Source organism: Nyctibius grandis, chromosome 5 (genome assembly GCF_013368605.1).
Source record: "Nyctibius grandis isolate bNycGra1 chromosome 5, bNycGra1.pri, whole genome shotgun sequence".
In the NCBI taxonomy this organism is placed as follows: domain Eukaryota; kingdom Metazoa; phylum Chordata; class Aves; order Nyctibiiformes; family Nyctibiidae; genus Nyctibius; species Nyctibius grandis.
This window is the reverse complement of record NC_090662.1, coordinates 11154246-11179180: the sequence shown is the minus strand read 5'-3', so window position 1 is coordinate 11179180 and position 24935 is coordinate 11154246. Positions and strand designations below refer to the sequence as shown.

The window sequence follows — 24935 nt, the reverse complement described above, 5'->3', positions numbered from 1 at the left end:
CATAAACTCATCCATTCATCTGACTTGAAAGCCCACCAAGAACCCTACCTAAACGTACTTGTCCATATGAGATAAGCAAATGAAATAGTAAAAAGATGTAAAGGTTGCATAATTTAGCACACCGTGTTCAGGCATCACAAAGTATTCCTCAAATGTTTGTTATATTTTGGTATTGCAATACCATGTACACCTTACCATGACAGATTATTCCTTTTGGGATTAAGAATTATGAAAACATTCCAGTTTCAACAATTAAACTGCTAAGTCCAGAGAGTCTACAGAAGCAGGTAAATAAATTAGAAATATTGGAAAAATGATTAAACAGGACCTTTGCCTTGGTTTCAAATGCTCAGCTGCTTGAGACTTGCATGAGAAAATCATGCAAGTATTGAAAAGTCGTATTGCATGTAGAGCATAGGACCAACTGGTGAAACTTTCACTCAACAGGAGTCATTGATTTTATCATTTAGAATCATAATGTACAGAGAATAACAATGAAGAGCAGGATCCTACATAAAGGAGAGGATCTGTCAGGATCAGATTCTAAATTGTAGCAAGGGAGAGGGGGGTGGGAGGGAGAAAGCCACTTACTATTTTTTCTCTCACTGCTTCCATGTGGTCAGTTCCTGGCAAAGGTGTTGTTCGAGCAGGAATTTCTTCTTCCTGAGCTTTTTCAGCTTTCAAAACCATTTGTGAAATTCCAGTTGTCAAACCCTCTTTTTTAACATCCTCTTGCTTCTTAGCTTGCAGTTGCTTATAAGGTGCTTCAACTTCTGCTTTCTGTTCAGCAACATGGTCTTCATTCTCAGCTATAACTTGTTCTTTTTTGTCCTCTGGATGTGGTGTGCTCTTTTCTGGGAGTATAGGTTTTTTATCTTCTTCCAGTGTGCTTAGGGGTTTCTTCTGGTCTGAACTTATTGTTGCAGGAATTTTATCTGCTGAAAGTGTCTTTGACAGTTTCCCTTGCAGAAGTTTTGATTCTTCTTTTTGAGCTTCCTGTTGAATTTTCTCCACTGATGAAGTTTTAATGATTTTTTCATGTTGAAGTTTTGGATCTTCTTTATGAATTCCATGTTGGATTTTGTCAACTGAAACTGCCTTTGACAATTTGACCTCCTGAAGTTGTGCATCTTCCTTCTGAGCTGCAGGTTGGATTTTGTCAGCTGATAGTGCCTTTGCCATTTTCATCTGTTGGAGTTTTGGGTCTTCTTTCTGAATTCCATGTAAAACTTTGTCATCTGACGGTATCTTTGCCAATTTTGCCTCTTGAAGATTTATGTCTTCCTTCTGAACGCCATGCAAAATTTTATCAGCTGAGGATGCTTTTGCCAGTTTTGCTTCTTGAAATTTTTCATCCTCCTTTTGAATTCCATGCAAAATTTTATCAGATGAGGCTGTCTTTGTCAGTTTTGTTTGCCGGAGTCTTGGGTCTTCCTTCTGAGAAACACGTTGGATTTTATCAACTGAGGGTGTCTTGACAAGTTTTCCCTGCTTAAGTTTTGCATCTTCTTTTTGAATTCCTTGTTGGATTTTATCAGCTGGTAACGTTTTTTCCAGTCTCCCCTGTTGAAGTTTTGGAACTTCCTTCTGAATGCTTGGTTCTTCTTTCGGTTTTGCTGCTGCTGGAGTAGGCGGTGTGGAAGTCTTCTGAGGGGAATGTGAGACGGCAGGCATAGGCTGTTTTTGAGGAGTAGCAGGTGGTTTGGATACTGGTTGTGAAGGGCCTGTTTTCGGAAGTGGCACCTTGCCCATATCCCCAAGTTGTCCTGACATTGCCCTTTGGGTCTGGCAGTTTAAGCACAGCCATTCCTGTACCTGTGATACAACAAACATATTAAGTTACTTATTTGAAAACTCAACAGTAAAATCATACGTTGTTTTCAACTGATACAGTTGAATACTTTTAATCCGAACGCTATGCATATTGAGAAGTTATTTTCTTTGCTGCTCTTGCAGGAAGATCCATAACACCTTTCTAACAGAAATGAAGCATGCCAGGTTCCAGAAAGCCAAGCTGAACAAATATAAAAATACACTGTGAAAATTATCAGCAATTACATTGTTCCAAAGTATTGATGAGCTTTATCTACAAAGTTTGCTTATATATTTCTAATATCTATTGTTTCCTAAAGCCTCTATGATCTTTCAATAGGTCCCTCTAATTTTGTAAAATCTGAGTAAAAGGAGGACCAACTGGGAGTCACGGTTCTTTGTTTTTCTCTTCAGAAGTTACCTTCCCCTCTTGAATTTGTATATATGTATCAATGTATAAATTTAATATGGCTGCAACACAAAAGGAAGATCACCTGTCTGCTCTCTTTACTGCCAAATCCCTGCTGCACACTGGCTCCTTTTACTCTTCTTGCCAGAAAATCAGAAAAAAAAGGACAAATGCTTATATCTGTGCAAAATATCTTGTTAGTTGCCTAGCTACTACATCAGAGGAGTAATCAGACTGTTTCCAGTGGGACTTGGGTTATAGTTTCTTTAGAATAGCAAAAGGAAACTTTAAACACAGAAAAGTACTGAAAGGAAAGAAAAAGCCCAGAATCTTCTGCATACTAGAACAGATAATGAAGTTCTGCTTCAGTAGTGCAAAATGAGCATCACTGAAGGATGAGGTCTATGCTGTACATGAAACTCTTTGTATGCTTGGTTTTAACTCCTTTTACTGTGACGATGGAAGGTCTCAGCAATTCAGTGATTGTATTTCTCTGATTTAGAGAACTTTGTGACCTACTGAATATGAAGCACATGAAAAACAGAGAAAAATTGTTCTATTAGTAATTATATAGGTAATACTGATGATAATATTAGGATAGTATGGATGACTGATCAGTTATATACCATTTAATATTTCAGAATATCCAATGGTATATAATCAGTTGCCCAGAAGATGTGACATTTAGTCAGAAGAAGGGGTATCTGGCAGAAGTGTGTAACCCCAGAAACATTCATGCATTTTATATTAACAAGTAATACAGTAATAAATGAGGTAACACCAAAAGCAGAGACCGGAACTCCAGCTCTGCCCCTGCCAGCAAGGAATACCTGAATGACAGGGGTGTAAGCACCAGACTCCCTGCTCTCCTCTGACTCCATGTAACCTGCCTTTTTCAGTGTAAAGAGGGGCCTAACTTCAACATATGCACTGGCAGGTTTTCCTACCAAGAGTACTTAACACTTGGTGATGCCAGCATACTGTCATTGATATGGCATTTCTCACAGAGTAATAAAGGTTAGTCATGATAGGACCACAAATGGCTTGTCAAGATACTTAACCAGAAGTGAGGCATCTTTATTCATGTCTAACTATAGAGCTTGTGTGCTCGGCTCTCACATCCCAACCAGGATATTTCTGAGTGCACTGGTGCTTAGTAAAGTTTCTGTGCACAGTAGGTATGTCCAGGATACTGTGATTTTGGTGTCTTTAGAAATTACAGCTTCTTGAGATTAGCTGGTTTCAAACACTTTCTGGAATTACCTAAAATCTACCAAAACCACAATACCACAATGCTAGATAATTTCAAGTTGAAAATAACAGGTCAACTATTCCATCTCCCTGCTGGTCGAGGATTTTTTTTGCAGTATGTTGATAAACTCATTACCCACTCTTGTCAAATGCTAATTGGTAAGCTAGAGCTTTTCTCTAACTGAAAGTAACTCAAAGTACTTAAGATATTTGTGAAGGTGAAAACAAATGCTTCTTCCCATAAAATATCTCTAAGTCAGTTCAGAAGGAAAATGCTTTAGTTTCCTTCAGATACCAACCAATTACTTCCTTTGTCATGATTATATCATATCTTTATCCCTTCCTAATTCTTCCTCCTCACTGTTCTCAGTAAAATAAAATCATAAAACCAACATAGGAATGAAAAAAAAATTAAGAAATAAATCTCTGAAAAATTAATAACCTTCTGATTTCACTATCTAAAATAATCACATAAAACATATGCTAATTATAAAAACTTGAATATATCTATGAAAACCCACACTCTTCTCTATCCAAACAGTGTTAGGCAAGACGTAACTGCCTAGGCAGTCAGCTTGGCAGAGACAGGGTCCACAGTTGAGCCTCTATGATGTCCAGAATTAGGAAAATATAGAAAGGTTTTCACAGATACTGTGTGTCTGTGGAGGTCACAGGAAGTTTTCCAGGATCATTCTCCTGAATTTATACACATAAATTTTGTCTAAAATATCACTTAGGATCTTAAACATGTTTGTGGATTTTACCCCAAGTGGAGAAAGGATGTGCAAACAAATGCTTAGTCAGATGGCTGATTTTTGGAGAAGAGGTTAGAAGAATATGGCTAATTTAACTTAGGGAAATGAATCCCACAAATATGACTTATATAGGAGGAAAGGCATACCGTCTGCAAACCAAACTGATATAAATTCTCCATGGATAAATTTGGATAAATTTAGGTTTGTCCATGGATAAATTTAGGTTTGAAACTAGAAGACCTTCCTTGCCATTATTGATTTGCAGTTTGGAGTATGATACAATAGGAGTGGTGGTACGGAGAAATGCAGCTGATTTCAGTATATGATGTGATTGTCAACAAAATCACTCAATGATTCATGCAATCCTACCAGTTTTACAAACTGCATTCCTGTAATAGTACTGATGAGCAGAATGCATTATATTGTTAGCATTAAATAGATTCATAGCATTTAGCTGGCTTTAAAAGTCAAGCTATCTTTCAGCTACCAAAGAGAGATCACAGAAATCCACAAAAGCTGGTTCAGGTAAATGTAAAGCATCAACTTAAAACAAAAACCAGCAAAAATTCCTGCAGAATAAAGAAGTTTGTCAACAGAAGGAGGGATTACTTTTCCAGTTTGAGAATGCCTTTTTTTTTTGTCTGAAGTTGCAATCAAGCTGAGATTGTTACCTGAACTATGCAAAAAGATGACCAGCTTTTATCTCTTTCTCAAATAAAGGCTTTTAGTATGTGATTGAGGAAGACGAAGTTACCTCAGCATCTCAGATTATTGTCATTAATTGATAAGCTTACTTTTAAGACATCACAACTATGAAATAAAATAAGTTATTTTCAACTGTTTTCATTGCAGAGTTGTGTACGTACCCAGTTACCACTGCTTATGTAACTTGTTGGTGTATACATTAAAGGTCACAAAAACTGACATGACAAAAAATGGATTTTATATATTTATTTCTGTTGCCACTGGGAAGCCAATATAGCAAAACGAAGTAAAAGACTCTATTTTACCTACTTTTACCTATTTTTCCTGTAGGCATCAGCAGAAATATTTGCTATATGCTTCCTGGCTACTGCTATGCATAGCTATTGAAGACAATGATTGCTATCCAGGCTTATGCAGCTCAGTTATGGTGTATACACGAAAGTCGCAAAAGACTTTGGTCAGTGTGTTGGAAGATACAACTAATAACAAAGTAAGAACAGAATCAAGCTCACTCCTCTTTATGTCAACTTTGAAGTACAATAGAAATCTAGAACAAAAAAATGCCAAAAAAATTATACTTAACCTTTGCCTGTTAGAAAGCATCGCCACTGACAGTGCTGGTATTTGTTCTGAACTGTGATACCTTAGCATATAGTCTCCTTGACGAGTTGCCATTTCTGCATGCAGCTGTAAGGCACTTTACTTTTTTTGCTTGGTGTCTGATGGGCAGCAATAAATGTAAAATCTATTTTATTCTATGGCTCCAGTCCATAATCTTCTGTCTTAGGTTATGGAAATTCTCATCATTACTGAAGCAACTGAAGCGGCTCTAATAAAAGAAATCTTAAATTTCTGAAGGCTGTTTTAGCTTGCCATCTTTATAATAAAATATATAAATATATATTTTTATAAATAATAAAATTATTATTTATAATAAAATATTTTGGAGTAAAACTGTCGTTAAATCCCTTAAAAATTACCTCCTGATTTTTTTTGCCTTCAGTTGCTTTAAGCATCTTCCAGAATTTCTTAATAGCAATGTATTTCATACTTTTAGAGGGAGAAAGAAGCATATTAGAAGACATATTCAAATCACATAAATTCAAATTTATTGGAATTACTGTGTAATTATTCAGTGCGGTCTAACTGAACACTTGCTCTTTAGGCTGGTTAAATCTTATTTGTAGCTTAGCATTGTTCAAAACACCGGGGTAGGCACTAGCTAAGCAGGTGAGAAAGCAGGATTTCCACTAAACTGTGGATGTGTATTGTGCAGACATTTATAATTGCGGTTGGTAACTTCTACCTTCTATGAGGAAAAACAGGAACATTTAGAAGGCAGTTAATCTCACCTATCATAGGACATTAGATAAGAAGACTGGCACTTTAAAAGTGCCTTTTTATGTTCACTGACTACAGTGCAAGAGTGTAGCTGATTAGACAAGTTACTCATGTCTACAACTGACCTCGTGAATATCACCTTGATTTTTAAACTGGGAGAAACTGCTACAAATAAGAGAAGAATAAAGATATGGAAGAATGAAAAATGGCAATGAGATTGCATTGACCAGTATACTGGGTGCATAGTTACCTCCTCAAAATCTGCTCTGGAGCCTTTATCTTGAATGCAGTGACTACGCACAACCACTATTTGGATCTTCCCCTCCTTTTTGTTTTTCCTTATCCTTAATGTCTCCCACTCAAGTTTGTGTTTGCTCACTAACAGAAGCTTTCAGGGATTCTGAATTTCTGAATAAACACATCTTGGATGCTGGACTGATAACAACAGAGTAAGAGCTCCAAAAGGTGCCAAACAGTCCACCTATGTTTCTGAAGTGTTGGTATATCCCAAGAAATTCGTCTCTACCTTGTTATTATCCTGTCAAACAAAGCCTGAAGATTTCCACAGGTCCCTTTCAACTGCAACCATTATGTGATTCTGTGAATGTGCTATAAAACTAAGAACTTAACTAAGAAACTGTAGCATTTTATTCAGTCAGGAGGTTTCAAAATCTAAAATATTAAATAAAAACTCTATTTTATAGAATGGTAGAGCAATCAGCAAGTTTTTCCCAATGCCCTAAGATTTTGCTTTGGTTCCAGGAAAAAATGAAAGCACTCATGGAACTTTGTCAGCTGTTTTCTTGTCGTTAATATTCTTTTTCTCTCACATCAAGTCTTAAAGGAAGAGAGTTGTAAATACTGCAGCAGATTACCAGAAAAGTACAGAGGAATTGGTGTTTCTCCTATGTGTCAGGATCTGCTCCTTAATTTTAATAGGCTTGTGGCTGCTGAATATTCCACCCAATTATGAACAGATGAAATACATAATACGACAACACAAGGATGATCTGCTTCCTCAAGCGATGACAATACTGAAATGTGTATGCCCTTACTTTACTTCAAGATACATCCCAGCACCTTCAGAAAAAGCCCAGATTTTGTGTCTTTATAGCAACTGCTCTGTTGTTTGGGAATTTTTATTTTAGTACCTAAATTTGATAGATAATGGGATTTTTTATGTGTATGGTGCCTGTGTATACTTTAACTTCCTTTAGTTATTTTGCTGAAGGCCCTTAGAGGCTTAGAATTCTGCTGTCAATGCACAAAAATGTATCACTAGTGTATACATCATCATAGATGCAAAAGAAGCAAAGCTGTTGAAAAATAACTGCTTTTTTACTGTGGAGGGGGAACATTACTTGTTTTTACTCTGCATCTAACTGCGCTGTCATGTGTTTGTTCCTTTTTTTCATGCACTGTTATAACAAGATGACTGATAGTCCCCCTTTGTATTGGCAGGTTTAGCTGTAGGGGTGCTGCTGCCCAAAACAAAGGAACAACCCTGCCTCTTCATTCTTACTCGTGCAGAGAAATCCCCATCAAGCATTTTACTGCCCACAGTGACCACTTCTTTTATTACCATGGTAAAACCTACCCCAATGAAGGAAAAAAATAACAAAGTGTATATGGGCATCATCCAAAGGCCAAAGAAGTCAATGGAAGAGCCTCAAGTACTTTAGTGGAATTGGGATGATTAAGATCTGTGTACACTTTGAAATTCTGGATTACAATGAAAATCCGCAAACATTATCTGAAATGGAATAAATCTTTCTTTACAACTGTGCAAGGAAAAGATTCTAAGACTGTAGCTCCTTTAGACAATTATGTAATGTACTTTCAGTGTCTGTCATGATAACATTGAAAGATCTCCAGGTGCTACCACAATATAAATTTGTAATATTACTAAAATCTAATTCACATGGAATGATACCCTGTGAGCCTATGGATTGAATGTTTTAATTAGTGAAATCTATAAAACTGAATTTAGGAAAGCCTGTTAATAGTCAATATTTTATCAAGGGAGGGTTAAAAAAGTCTCTCCTATAATAAATATCCTCTTGATTTTCCATCACTACCAAAGATTCATTAAAATATGTATCTTACTGTTGATTTCTTTAGTTCAAATGGAGAATATCTACCTTGTGTACATACTTTATGCTTTTACCTTTACATGCAAACTTGCCAGACTCTATACTATGGCTTTGTTTTAGAATACATGCTACCATCTATTTATTTTTGTATTTCCAATATGAACACCTGAAGAGTTAGATACGTGGAGTGGCATTTAGGTTTGCATATTGGGTTTTCTGTTAAAGTGTAATACTCCAACTTTTTTCAGAGTGCTTCCACAGTTAACTGCTGTCCTCTAGTCAAAGAAAGAACCCATCCCTATCATCGCAAGTCTTTCAATCCACAAAGTCCATACCAGCATCTTTTCAATATTATTTTGGTATCTCGCTTTCCACTCACAAAAGACACTGAAGATCCAGTATTTACTTCTGGGATACAAAGATAATAACTACATTCATAAACATATTTCAGCATATATCTGACAATGATAATCAGATGACAATTGTTGCAATGACATTCTCTTTCACAGATTCTTTTAAAGAGATTCCCAATTAGATGACTAAAATAATTTCAATTTACTTGCATCCATGACAAATGAACCTGCTGTTGTGCATTAATTAATAGCAGTATATGACCTCTATTTACACTACTCCTAACTTGCTTTGATAGCATTATTGTAGTTTGGCCTATATGATCCATTTGGATCATATAGGCCAAAGAAATCCAAGGTTGTGTTAGTGTCTAAAGTAATAATTTTATAGTAAAACAGTTTTTAAAAACTGGTTATTTACAAACTAGTTTTCTCTGAGCTTTAAAAATGTTAGGTTATTGCAATCCTTCTTGGCTATATGTAGATGTTGAGTAGTCCTAGTATGCTCCTTTGCACCCTTTATTATAAGTCTCAAAGAATAACTGTTTTCTATGCCTTCTAGGGCCTGAATCACTACCCCCCATGCAACTGGTCAGCACAGAGCACGGGTATTCCCATCTCATCATTGCTATTATTTGTTCGGAACTGACAAAATGTCTAGTGTCACGGATGGCACTAAAATAACAAAGAATTCCATCCCCTGAAGAGTCTGTAGTCCATTCAGTCCTGTGTTCAATGTTGACCTTTTATGGACAGTCTAGAGAAAATTGTTTTTGTTCAAAAACTAGGGCTTAGCTATGGAACTAGATGAGATGAATTCTGTAGTAAATAGGAGAACTATTCTTAATGTTTCAGAGTGCCTAGTGCTCAGTGGGTCTTTATCACATCTCAGAATATATATTTGATGATAAACTACAAATACAACCTTTTTATCTGAACCTTAATGGATCATATTAATAAATGGCTCAACAATTCTCTGTAAAATCTTTTTTATTTTGGTCATCCCCTATGTAAATACAGAGACAACTGATATATACCATTATTCTGAAAAGTCATTTTGCATTTTGTTTGCTCTTGCAAACCAGATAATCCTAAAACTAACACGTGCAGTTCATTTCAACAATATGCTTTGCAAAGCCAAAAATCTCTGCTAAGACAGACTGAAATATGTTTGCCTTTTGCTCATCTTTAGTCTACTACCACATGAAAAGTCCTTTTTAAGAGGGATCTGCATGCTATTTCCCTTAAGTGGCAGTGGCTGATCTACACTCCAAGTGAAATGCTGTGGAGGAGGATGGAAATACTTAAAGAATATAAGGTGTTTTTTTTGGTTTTAATCCTAGCTCCACCCAGTCTCATCTCACCTAAATTTTAATACTTAACTGAGGAGCTAAAGTTTTGACCCTGTGGCTACTTAAATTCACTCACCAGGCTATGGGACAATATCTCCAGATATGAACACCATTGGTGAGCTGACTATTGTATTTATTCCTGATTACAGACAGAGCATGCAGCAAACTATGCTTCAGACAAACGTCACTCCAAGGATGAATTTGAGATGTGCTGAGAGCCTACACTAAAGTCCAAAGATAAATCTTTCTTAAAATGATAGCCTGAAGTAAGGTCCTAAACCTGTAATCTGACACTTAAATAAATGGTCTGATTTTTGAAAGCTCTAAATACCTAGAGACAGTTCCACTGAGTCCCATTTTTCAGTTCATCTCTTCTGTTTGAATCTTACTTTAATCAGAAACACAGTGTGCATATCTATTTCATCATTTATGTTTATTGTAGTTGGCTTTATCTTTTGAGTGCTTTATAACTTAGTAATAATTTATGTATAATGTTTGCTCTCTGTTATGTGACTGACACATGAAACCTTTAGGTGTCTGAAAATGAGGAGGAAAGGCAACAAAACAAGCATAGAAAAAGACCAGGCAATAACTCATAGCCAAGGAAACAGACTATTCTCAAGGAAGAGAGCACAGCTCCAGTAGAAAGTGAAGGAAAATCACTTACCTGGCTTTGGAAAATTATATTAATCATTAACTACAAATATAGTAAGAAGGTTGCATATAACCATTCCCTGATGTACTGGCATCTGCCATGGCAGTAAAGAGATAATAAAGTAAACAAAGGAAACAGAGATTACATTTCTGCAGAATGACCATGACTTTGTGTGATACGATACATGCTGAGAAGCACATACACCTTGCAACAACTTCTTGAGCTCTTCCCGATGGACATCTCTCCTAAATACTCAAAATGAGGAGGTGAAAACCATACTCACCTCCCTACTTTAAGATCATGACAAGGGCAGTGTGAAGAGATGGCAGAGCACAGGAGCACAGAAATAGTCACAGCTGTCATCTCCTACAAAAACACTGGCTGGTTTTGCAACATATTGTGTTGGCTGTGTTTAAGGCCAGGTTGGATGAGGCTTTGAGCAACCTGGTCTAGAGGAAAGGTGTCCCTGCCTGTGGCAGGGGGGTTGGAACTAGATGATCTTTAAGGTCCCTTCCAACCCAAACCATTCTATGATTCTATGATAGGGGTCAGAATAACACTTTATCATTAGGTGTGGCCATTTTCACTGATAAGAGGCAAATTGCCAAGCTTCAAGGCAACGCAGTCCAAAGTCCAGGGAAAAGCAAAGGGAGAAATGAGGTGCAGGTTCAAAAGGGGAAAAACAAGCTTTTTTAGTGTCTTGGCTTCTGCCTTCTTCAAGATTTATGCTGATTACGTCTCAAGAAGACTGTGGTAGACACATTTTAACTAATACTAATCTTGTCCAGCTCACTGATTTTACTTTGCACTTTCCTGCCTACCATTTTGCCCTGGTACAGCCACACGACAGGAAATACTGGAAAGATTGTCTTAAAAAGGAATATGCCATTTAGTCAGCAAGATTTTGCTGTCAGACATTGTAACTTAAAAAAGGGGAGGATGCTGTGTGCTTCCATAATTTGGCAAATATGTACACGGAGAATTAAAAATAAAACATTTTTCTTGGAAAACTTCAATGTTCACCAAAATTTATTCTCAATATTTTTTACAGAAACATGCTTGCAATATGTTCAAAAGCATAACATACTGTGATGCTACAGTATGACTTAAAGCAGATGTTTTCTTGGCATTAATGCATAAATAAATACTATACACTCCAGCAATCATACATAATAAGCTTGAGTTTACTTTCAAGAGACACCACGAGCACAATTATGAAAAGAAAATACCAAGTAATCTAAACCCATGTAAGTCTGCCCCAAACAAATGTACTGCTAACTCTCAATATAAATATTAGAGGAAAAGAAAGGTTTTAACTGCTAGGAAAAAAACACAAAACAAACCAAAGCCAGTGAAATGAGGGGATTTAATTTTTCTGTCCTGCTAGTGTTATAAATCAGTGGTAGCTCCTTGGAAGTAAGTAAGGGTAAGACCCCAAAATATTGAGTTGAACTACGGTAAGAGCAGTCAGTTTTCCAATGGACTTGCAATGCCTGGTAATAGACACATGCATTATGCTGTTATCTCACGCCGAAATTTCATAGTCAGGGTAAAACCTCAAACTACATAATCCACAGAGTCCAAGAGTGCATTCATAAAATGGAGCTTTTTAAAATATTAATCTTATTTGCATGTTATGATGAAGTATTTTTTTCTGTAAGACTGAATAAGTTTTAATCAAAACTCCACAATTATTTCTAAACAAAAATACCAAGTGTTTCCAATCTCCTGGAATGCTACATTAATTACTTGAAGATTATTTGTTTTAACCTTGTAAAATTCAGTTTTTCACATGTCTCAAAATACACACAGTACTGCTTTAGTGATTATGAAGTGTGAAAAAAAAATCTACACAGATAGCAAAAAATAAAGCACCCCCAAAGATCTCCCTGCAGTCCTTAGTTGCTCTTTCACTACTTTTTGCTATCTAAAGAATACTCTCAAAGTAACTATGTTAGCTCAGCTATAATACTAATTACACAATTACTTAGCTAGTTAAGATGATTCAGAATTTCTCCTTGATGAGAAGACAGAGGATTCCTCCTCACATCTTCAGCCAATTGCTCTAAGATTTTAAATTTTTCATGAAAAGGGCAAATCAATAACCTTACACTCATACATGTATGAATGATACACAGTCAGACATTCACATGCATACACATGTAGGCATAACACTGTAGGAAGCCAAACTCACTCACTCATTATATTCACAGATTATTATGGCCAGAAGGGGCCATTATTCTCAACAGATTTGATCCTTTAATGCCAAAATCCATCTAGTTTCACCAAGAGGTTTCTATTCTCAACCTTGGACTGAATTCTATCATTTTATCCCTTATCAAAAAAAAAAAAAACCCAAAAAACCCAAAAAAACCCACAACTTAACATAAAAATCAAATAAGTAAATAAGAGCAACATTCATTTGAATTTTTACGTTGTCAGCTTTTGTTTCTTCGTGATTCCCTATGTGGACTACAGTTAGCCATCTAATTGTAGAACATCTGTTGCTGTTATTCAGAATGGACTGTTCTTATTTTCTCATTGAAAGTCTATTTTCAAGTCTTAATTAATCTTGAAGCATTTGCTCAACTCTTGAAACACTCTTTTAAAGAACCTGTTTACATCATAGATAACATAACATGATGCAGTCTTCCAGGATGAGTGATACTAGTGTCAGCTTCTAATTAATTTAATTGTAGGTTCCCTATTAAGTCAAGCACAAACATCTGGAGATAAAAATGACAAAGAAGTCAATAGCTCTCAGTTGTTTGATGAGAAGTAAAAAAAAAAATAAAACCAAAACAAAACTTCTTCCTTTATAAGTTTTGTATTACCTTCTTTCTTCTCCCCTTCTCTTTCCTCTCTAGTCATGTGAGGAAAAAAAAAAAAAAAAAAAGAGAAGACAGAAGAGAAGCTGAACAAGAAGAGTCAGCTGGTTAGACATGTCATAAGCAAACACACAGAATGCATTTTTTTCTGGAAAAGGGTTGTTAATTAAAAAAATGTGTTCATGTCTGTTCTCTAGGCTATGACAGTCCAAATTCAGCCAGTGGAATTCAGGTGAGTAAAATAAACTGAGGGTCTTATCCAGATAGCACCTCCCCTGTTCTGTGTAAAAATCCTGAGAAAAAATTTTACATGAATTTTTATGGTAATTTTTTTATTCTTCAGAGATAGATCCAGTTTTCTCTGCTATTTATAACCTCTCCACTCTTCTCAGAATATTCATATAAGAAATGGTCTGAAAATAATAAAATAACAGCATTTTACAAAAAAAAAGAAGTGGAACAAACTTTGTTGGTTATCTCTGAATCTCCTTAGTTTTCTAAAATTATCACAATTTCCAGAAAAGAAAAAATCCAGCCTTTTGGTAAAACCATTTAAAATAATTGTTTAGTTCTTGGCTTTGTGGCACCTAAACAACTTACCTAGTTTATTCTCACCTTAATTCACAATTTATAAAACCAGGAGGTAATTTTTTCACGTTTGGTCTGTTTTTTTTGTTTTTTTAAAGAAAGATTTCTTTGGAATAGAAACATACACATATTTTTATGCAACTATATAATCTAAATTAGGAATTCTCATTTACATTCTAATTCCTCTTTTAAAATCATATATATCATGTAAGCCAATTTTAAAAAAATAAAAATCAAACCTTTTTGGTAAATTAGGGATCTGCCTGAGGAAAAAAATCAATTATGCTGTATATTGGTAGAAATTTTAAATAACCACAGACAGCAAGAGCCTTTGTAAACATGGGTTACGGAGAATGCAGACATAAATGCATGAAGACTGTATTACAGAGATCATAACTCCAGATGTATGGCACAGAGAATTCAAATTTCATTCTAAAACATAACGGAAATTATCACATCTATATTATAGTCTATGTAATAAATTCCCAGGCCTTTGACACTAGAATAATATACAGTCTGCTTGTAAAATGAACCACTTATGGAGCTCTCTTCAAAAAAACATCTCTAGTCAATGAAGTGGAAAGTTCACATCTGTCTTCAAGGGCAGAACTGGAAGCAGTTTCCAGTGCCCAGAAGTGAATTTTTGTACATCAAAGCAGTTATAATTATGTCCTTCAATAGTCCCCATTTACTATAAATCCAGTACTTCAGAAATAATCTTTTTTTTTATTTAAAGATGGCACTTGGGTACAATCATTCTAATTATTCTGCAAAGAAAACTAAGCAATTTTTTTTAAAAAACTTGAATTTTTACTGCTGTGTTTTCAGATATTTTACAGTATAAATTTACTTTTTTTTGTTTCAAGTACAATTAAAATATAGTTAAAGCAGTAATTCCAACACACAATTGTTTAAATTACACTGATAACTGTTAAAAAAAAAAATAAATTTTGTGCAATTATTTCAACTGACTATTCATTGCATAGTCATGTTTGGGAAGTTAAACCACTACCCAAAATACCTAGCTAGATTCATAAAATTAACCATTCAGGAGTTTGTTTAGGAGATCTTATTGTTGGTTGAACTTAGATCTTATTGTTGGTTAACATCTACCTGTGTAACCAAAGTGACAGATTCATTTTTTCACACTATTTATCATTGTTTTGCTTAATATGCTACATTGGAACATAGAAAAAACATTATGCTTTAATGCTTCATTAGCTGCTTTTCCATCATAGTTAAAAAATGTACATTACAACTATAATGTACTATAGTAACACTAGATAGCTCAGAAATTACTAGCGCTTTTCAGTTCTCTCTTTATAATGGATTATTTGCCCAATAAATCTTCACTGGGCATTGCATCTTACTAAACTAATTTGTTGGTATTTTTCAATAACTATGCTGTATATCAGCAAAACATTCCTTAGAAATTACTTATAAGAAAAATATTGCAATCAATAATCAGTAATGAATTTCATTGGTGATGTTGATCATGCAAGTTGGAAAACGAAACAATATCTGCAAGAACATTGAGTATTTTAGGACAAAAATTTATCTGTGTAATTGCAGAATATATTGTGGTGAACAGAAGAAGCCAGAGAAGAACTAAGTCTGCTTTTGTCTGGTTTTACATAAAAGGATTCATCGAAGTAAATCAACAAACCCCATGAACTGATTTAATAAGCATATGCACAAATGAAAGTAGGAAATGGTCTAAGAGTTTAACAAAAATCTGAATAAAACAGTAAAACTCAATAATTACAAAAGTTGGGGAAAACAGACTGTACCACAGTGCAAGGTTTGACAGGATGGGTGCTCACAAACAGACATCACTGAAAAGAACTGGGAAACCCAGCTGCTGGAAAACGAAGCACAACAAAACCCAGAGGACCTTGGACAGCACCAATTAACAACACCCTTTACTCTCATTCCATCGATAAAGATCCTTCTCAGAAAGATGCTGATTTAAGAAAAGGGTGAAAAGAGTGCTGCTCTGTCTGCTAAGCCTTCATGCTTTGATCCGTAATTTGTGTTATATAACAGCAGTAAGTACAGTAACAATACACTTTAAGAAAAATACATATCTGTAGGAGTGACTAATCTGCTTTTAGAGCAGCTTCTCTAAAACCTGATGAACCCTCAAGGAAGCTGTAATGTTTGCTAGCTTGATTTGAAAAACATGTCATTGTGAATCTGCTGTAAAAGTTTACTGTTTGCCAAAGCATGGGGTTGAAAACCGATGTCCAAATATAATTTTTTAAGAGCTTCTTCTTAATATGAATCAGTTTTAATTGGCATGCCAGCAAATGGATCCATTTTGTCAAAAGGACTATCCAAAGCATCTATGCTTGATAGAGGTTTTTGTGCAACCAATTAGGAAATAAACTCACTGAGTTTCTAGAATATTCTATTGGAGATAAGAAAATACATCCTACTCAATCTGAATAAAAAGACTATAAGTAAATAAAAGACTCGAATGAAGCTCTAGAAATTATGAAAAGACATACTGAAAATCATGCCGTATTTCAAACTCAGGCTACTTAAATGCCACTCAACAATGCGAATGCAGGTTATACTTGCTGCCCAAAACCACCCACAACCCTTCTTAAGCTGACCTAGATTGGTTCTACTTGGTTTAAACTCTCCATGTTTAGCTGGAAAGTGTCACCTTCTTACATGATCTTTACAATGATGAAAAGCATGAAATATTTCTAAATTGTCTTCTGAAAAAAATGCACAATCACATTATGTTTTTATAAACTGTGCATATTTCTAATGAGACACTCACTAAGAGACGGTTAATTGAACAAAAAACCACTGTACAATGGAGCAGACCAAGGGAACCTGGAAAATGTCATTTGAGGGCAACAGTGAGACTGCATTTTAGAAAGCTCAGAGAATTGGTACATTTTTTGTGCTATCTTCTGTTCTCATTACAGTTTGACAATTTTCACCAGAAGAAATTAAGTTTGTGGTATTTTCTGTTCTCATTACAATCTATGTGACAAGAATGCATTACAAATTTGCCATTTTCTATCCCTTTTACAAACATTGTTACAAGAATAAATTACATCAGCATTCATAGCTGATAGTTTATCACTCTGTGTACAGATCCACTAGATAGATAGCTAAGCAGTACCTGACTTTAATCTCACATTTACCTGGTGAGATTTACAAGTGTCATCAGTAAAACTGAGACCTTTGCAAATTTATGCAAATATCATGTCAGATATAAGTAAACATGAGGCTAATCTACAAAGTCCAGATGCAAAAAAACACACGGTGAATCTGGTGCAGCAACAAATGAGGTGGGAATAAATAATATTTATCTTTCTCTTCTTCAGTCTTTTCTTTTGATCTAGGCCATTTATTATAAATTCTACTCAGTTTCTGCAGACGTCATTTATGTTTTCTAAAAGATCACTCCTTCTCCAGACTGTACCATTATTTCTTCTGTCCTACACAGATGATGATGTGTTGCATTAAGACAGTTTGCTCATTTCAGGATGTCAAAGTCCTACTCAGACTTTAATTCACAATGCTCATAAGAAAAAGCTAAGAACCATTACAGTATTCTGTGGAATAACCAAAATGTAATCGGAGAAGTCATGGTTTCTTTTAGACAATCTAGTGAACCAGACACAAGCCCAGAAGTTGACCTCTAGTTCAGTGTTTATATTTCGTCTTCTTCCCTGCTCACATTAATTTTGAGGAAATCCAATTTCATATTTTGGTAGAAAAGGGAAACAAAGAAAAAGGAAATTTCCCAATAATTTAATGATAAATGTTATAAACTCCTGTTTTCTATGGTATTCCAGAAAAGAGTCAGATAAGAATATATAGATCATTTCTTATCTAGGAATACAACTCTTACTAAAGCCTTTTTTTAATTCTATATAGGGAGAGTGTGGCCATTCTAAATAACAGGGTTAAAGAAAGAATTTGCACAAACTCCAGTTAGCTTTCTAAAACTATTGTAATACAATTATTATTTCCACACAAAAAGATCTCTAGATGCTAAACAGTATCCAATCTTGATGTGTTAAGAGCATTTGCTGACTTACGCAATACACATCTAGAACAGAAGTGCAGTGATGACTGTAGTCACATTCAAAAACTGCTGATGTGTTTCAATGCACATCAGTAATTGCCATTGGAAAAAAAGTCAATAAATCATGACAGGCATCTTGAAATTATGTGTTTCCCATAAAACTCGTCTGAACTGTTAAAGAATCATTGTGATTTAAGGTAGGTCTGTTGAAGTTCATCTTAAACAGACCACTTAAAATTCAGGACATTGTAAGGTAATGAAATTGTTTCCTGTGCAGAACATATGAAAGATAAGATTATTTAAACTGCAGAAGGGTCAACAGCTATTCCTCAAATATAGAATGCTTTAACTGAAGTCAATTAGATCTGTTCAGCCCATGGTGGCTGAAGAGAACATCTGAAATACTTTCTCTGTGTGTGGTATGTTTGTTTACATAGGAATTTTAAGTTTCTAGGTCTGTAAGCTACTAGCATTCACTGCAAAAGCCACCCAACCTTGACAGAAAAATGAAATATCCTATTTTTATACCTGGAGTCACCATAATCTTAATTGGAATTAGCTTAATTTGTAAACAGTTAATTCAGCAGATCCTACTTCAGTATTGAATAGAAAAGATGATGGAAAAATTAATGTGAAAGTCTTAGAAAGACAACATTTGAAGGCTGCCCAGTCTCTCTTCTGGAAAATCCAAAAAAGAACAAAGAACATCAGAACTGTAAATCTATCTCCCCATCAAGTGTATAAACACTATCTCAGCTAAAAGAGTTAGAATAGATGTCAGTAGGACATTACTCTCACCTGACTTCAAACACCTAACAGAATATATCTGAGCTAGTTACCCTAAACTAATTTTACCATGTATGAAAAGCAGCATGCATCTCAAGAACACAAGTCATTGTCTTATTTATGTGTCTTGGAATTAGGTACAACACAGGCCTAAAACATTTTAAGGGAGAAAATTAGACAGTAAATCTGTACCCTGCTGAGCCATCACACCATTTTATCTCAAGAGAGGTAGAAGCCATGTTGTTTTGTGTCATCAATCTCCCTAACGGGCAGGTCTCCATGGCCACATTTACAAATAAATTTGTCTGGGTCTGTTCTTTATCACTGAGGTCAAGTGGCACAGCAGAGCTCCTGTCTATATGGCTTTACTAGCCCTCCCCACTAAATACATTTCAGCCAAAACCAGAATGACTTCATCCAGACTGTCTGTTGGGAATATTTTGCATGCTATTATGCAAACTCTGACCATAAATTGCCTGGATTTTGATAAGTTGATACATGCTAAAAACATGCCATGGAACATAGTGATCAACAGTGTAGACAGCTTCAGGCCAGTGCTTGTTCCACTGCTCATAATTAGTTTATTAGTAGTTTATATTTCTTGTGGTCTCATATCCACTGTGTTGTGTGAAAACATTATTTCAATACACCTAATATCACTTTATTGTACTACTTAATTAAATATTTCAATGTATTCAGGAGAAATCTATGTTTTAAAAAAGACTTTCACTGAAGGAGATTGTTACTTCTGACCAGCTTCAGCACTGTAGCTGCAAATAAAAACAGATGGATTCTCCCTTCTAATTAAAGAATAGAGTTTACTTCTGAATGAACGCTACGGATGAATTCACTCAATATTTAATTTGCCACATATTAATGATAAGCTCTCAAATAGCACAAGGCAGATGATTTGCATCACAGAGCAACACTTAAGAGTGCAGATCTCTCCTAACTGTTCTCTACAGAAACTAAATAATGTTATTTTTGTAGAGTGCAGAGATATGTGTGAGCGAATGTATACATAAGCATGTGACATATTTGCTGGTAATCTAGCAAAAGGCTGAACTAAATACAGACTAGACCCTCAGTTTTCAGAAGAGATAGAGAAACACCTGGGTAGAACTTGAGAAAATGTCATTGTTGTACCAAATTTCTGTTTACAGAGAATGCACAATTTCCTGTGAAGTTACACTTTTTCAAAGCATTGCTGTCAAGTCCATTTTTAATGTTGGAAGAGAAAGAAATCTTAGGGTTCATATATTCAAGATATACATTGCAATAATTCTAACAATTTTTTACTTAATCGACTTTTCTAAAATTATTTCTATTGATTGTTTCTATTTTTTACATAACCTAAAGTCATAGAGCCTTCAGTCAGTTTTATCCATGCTCTCTCATTAATGTGATGTTTATTTCCAAACTGAGCTTGTAGGTTGCTTAACATGGTATTTTGTCTCTGACTGTAGATAATATTCAATGCTTCAGCAAGAGGTAAGATCATGTACTGGTTACTCACTGTAGGTTAGCTGAAACTCTGAAACAGACTTATCTCTACTTTTTATTGGTAATTAATGTAAGTTCTTAGACTTCCTTGTTGTTCAACCCTTTTTAATTTTATACAGATTTACTCTTATGAACAACTTTTAGCAATGGATTACATATAGTCTAATTTCATGTTTGTGAGAGCATATTTCCTTTGATTTTGAGTGTATCTTTTTAACACTAAAGCTTTTCCATGATTCTCTGTTTCCAATTCCTCGCAAGATCTGTGAGAATCTTTACTAAATTCCTTATTTTAAACATTTATCTGCACTGAAATGGATCAGAATTTTGCAATTGGCTCTTACTATTATAACTACTATTTTAAATCAGGATTGGGATTTTGTGGATTTAATCCATCTTTAGTTTGTGTAAATTTAAGCCAAATTCAGGAATATATGTTTAATGACACAATGAGAGAAGTAACAAATGGAAAAGACAAATCATGTTGCTCTGTAATACATGATAGTATAGAAGAAGAAAATCTACACTTAACCTATACAATTACAATTTCTATTAGAAGTAAAAAATCCCTCCAAAAAAGAAAAATAGAGATTATAACCTTGGCTACCTGCCTGCATGAAAATACACGTAGAGGAAGTCTTCAGTGATACCTACATATAATTTGGCAACCTTGTTGATTATGAACAGTGAAGAATCCAATAAACTGAATAAACACTTTACAATGTCAACTACTGTCTAGGAGAGCTTAAAAACACTCTAACAGGGAGCGAATATAGACCTGAACAAGTAAAACAAACTTCTCAATTTCCAATTCTAGATCATATTTTAAATTGATTTTTCATTCTCTATAGATTAATTTTACTATCTCAAATTATTCTGCAAAGTTAAGCGGAAAAATGGCAAATATTTTAGAGTCTGTTTTTCAGAAATGTCCATGTATTACTGCAAGTCAACGAGCCTTCAACCCCAGAGCATATCTGTAGCATAGCCATTTCTGTAGATGGAAATTTTATTTTATTTTCATTTTTATTCAATCTTCTAGGACAGCAGCGTTCTTGACAACATGCTGGTTTGTCAAGTTAGACATGGCTCACTGAAATGAAGTTCATTGAGAAGTTCAGAGAATCAACCACGTATTTTTTAACAGAATTCATTATGACTTAAGGTAAAATTCAAAACAGCTTTACAAGTATAATCGGAGGCACACAGGCATCACCTTGTCTTTTATGTGTTATTACATGAGATGTAATTATGGTCATAACTATACTTAACAAATGAGTTAAAAACTATAATAAAAATGGTCAAATTTACTATTCTACATAATCTAGTTCCATTTTAGGGTATACCTTTTAGAATATACCACTGTTTTTCTATATAGAAAAATAAGCACTGAAAACATTTGGACATTTACCTTTTTTTTAATCTGTCTCTTATGCATGCAAATGGCAATGTGAATGTACAAATTCCATTACAAATCAGAGCTAAACTGGTGTATTCTCATAATAGAAAAACTGCAGAATCCAGTTGCACTCATAGCATTCATAATCAAAGGTGCATCTGAATGAATAGAAAGTGTGATTAGGCATCTTTGAAAACAGTTTGGTACTCAAACAGAATAGTGTCTTACTGATAAGAGTGCACTGAGTTTTTTTATGCATGACATGCCACAAAATGCAATTTCCCAGTAATTAATAGGAACAGAACCCTTAGCTTCAATAGGAAACACTCCAAAGAACTGACTGGATTCTAGGGAGAGATTAATGTTTATCACCCTCTTTGTCATTGCTCTGACAAGTTAAGGTTTTTACTTTTTCTTATCCCTATGGAAAGTGGCTGACAGAAGCAGGATTTCACTGTTTTAGCCACCTGCTGAAATGCCTTTAATGAAGCTCAAAAGAGTAATTCACACATTTTTCTTGCTATTGTGATAAGGTCAGAGGAAATAACTTCAGAGTGGGGAAGCTTTTCCTTGTTCATTTCTGCATGAGGTAAATTAGATCTAAGGTATCTTTGAGGTACACCAGAAGTGGAATCACTGCCTTATTCACGTAGATGCACGTGGTTTGAGTGACTCTGTGACACATTCCCACCTGAATCATTTAAAAGTCATAAAATGTTTACTCATTGACATGAACACAATCCTAAATGGGTAAAAAAAGGGTTGATTAACATATCTCTAGTTCCTACGGTCCAAGAGAGACAAATTCTCTGTATGTATTTTCCATAAATAACTCTATCAGCACTTGCTCTAAATGATAAAGAAAATACTACATATTTACACAGACTGATGTTTTAGAAGTTAGTATTTTTAATGAAATTATTGTGGTATTTTCTTACTGTTAGATGGCGCAATGATCTCAAAGCCTCTCTTGCAGACTCAGATTAAAAACCTCCATAGATAGTATACAGACAGAAAGAAAGAGTACTAAAGAATAACTTAGTTTCAGGATGTTACTTCTTGAGAAATTCTTCTTGGAATATTGGAACTTCACATGTTGAAAGATCACCATGAACAAGAATATTCATCAACTTCAATTTTCAAGCACTAGGTCAGAAAACATCTCACTGAGAATTTCCAATGAAGTACTTTTTTCATTTCAAAATGCTTAATCACCATATCTAAAATTACCTGGAGAAGTATATCACCTTTGTGATAAAACATTTGTCAGGAAAGTGTTCTCAGATTTTCTAATATGCACAGTATCGAGGACTGCTCATAGAAATACAGCAAAACCTGATAACCAGAAAGTTAGAACAGAGGTATAGAGCTAATAAAGGTATCAAAGAGCTACATTTATATTTTTGAATGCAAATATAAATTTTGAGTTAATTGTTTACAATGTTAATTATTTATGCAAATTATAATCTTAAAAAAAATTACATGAAATCCACTCCGTACTTCACAGAAATTTAGAGAATTAACCTTTGCTTGAATCATGTAGAGAATAAATATCAAACTGTCTCTTCTAAGTAGTTCCAGAATCTCTGACCTAGGAATATTTTGTAAATGTCAAGAGATTAGGGTAGTAAAGAAGAAACTTCCTGCCCAGTTCCAACATGAACCTTTCTTTAATGTTTTTAGTCATATCTGAAGTTTGAGATATTTTTGTTCCTACGGAGTAGTTTTTATAATTACTGCTAAGACGTAATCTTGCTTTCTTGTTCAGCCAGCGTTCAGAAAATATTAACTCACTTCCACTCTAGAGAACTTATTTGATGTTTATTTAAGCAGTTAATTTAATTCAGCAACATTTCCATTAAAGATAAAATCCTTAGACTCTCTCTAACTGACATGTACAGAAAGAAGAAAGAAGAAGAAAACAGAGAGAGGAAGAGATAAGCGCACTAAGAATTTCCATTTCCAGAAGGGTGTTATGAAAGACACTGATTAATCTCACATGTCTGAAGTGACAGCCAACGTGCAAAGATGTGACTGCTTAACATTGATAGAAACTGTCAAGCAATAGGACACTTAGGTAATCTTCTGCGGTGCTCAGAGATTAACCAATAAATTGCTACATGGAGATAGAAAATGTGCATGTTCATATAAAGAAACATAGCTTCATGTGACTGATTCCTTTTTTGGGGAACATGCCTTGAAATAAATAATGATAGTGTAATTTCTTCATATGGCCAGAATGGGAACAAATTACACACATAGAAGTGCAAGACATCACCTTCCACTATGGGAATTCTTACTTAAAAACAAAAATAAACACAGTCTCTAAGCTATAAAGACCTGTAATGAACATGAGACCTTATCCTGACTATAATCAGGAGAGGAGAGAGAGGAACTTGATCTGAGATTGTGACACTTAAATTTTGTTTTCATGTGCTAAGTATGGCATTCAAGTGCTTGAACCTGGGGGTCACTGCCATTTTAGACACCTGACTGTATCCTGCCTCACCTATGCCCAACCTTTTTATATACACTACAGTATCCAAGACACTAAAAAGGAACTCTAAGATATGAGCCAGTATCTACAGGAGACCTGTGCCTTCTGGATTGCAAGCAACAAGCAAAGAATTATAGTCTAATATGCTTGAAATGGTATCAGGTACCTATGTTTAGCCACCTGAATCCTAGTCTAGTTTTCTGACATTATAAAGAACTCACACTAAAATAGATTCTTAGTAGCACCTCTCCAGGCTACTTAAGTCTCTCTTTAGACTCCATGAGGTGGACTGACTGGATCTTGACTTACTGTAATAGGAGGCTGGATACCTACTTGAAGGCAACTGAATTTAGAAATAGTAATCTTTAACTGAATCCCTCACAGTCTCAAAAGCCACATTGAGCCCCAGGAAGAGAACAGGAAAACTCAAAAGCTGATCCAATGTCCTAAGTTCCTGCCATTTCTTCAATGAACTTTGTATTAAAAAATGTGCATCCACTGTGGTACAACCTGATTTCAAACTTTTTTAATATTAAATAAAAATAAAAATGCTAAGA

General features: G+C 34.9%; 1 protein-coding gene across 1 annotated transcript in view; it reads right to left on the bottom strand.

Moving 5' to 3' along the window:
* PCLO (piccolo presynaptic cytomatrix protein) overlaps positions 1-24935 on the bottom strand; it is a 373103-nt gene that overhangs the window by 207358 nt on the left and 140810 nt on the right. The window contains exons 4-5 of the mRNA XM_068401930.1: positions 1339-1815; positions 592-1263 (exon numbers count right to left, since the gene is read on the bottom strand). Coding sequence (XP_068258031.1) covers positions 592-1263; positions 1339-1815 — 1149 coding nt within the window. The remainder of the gene's footprint in view (positions 1-591; positions 1264-1338; positions 1816-24935) is intronic.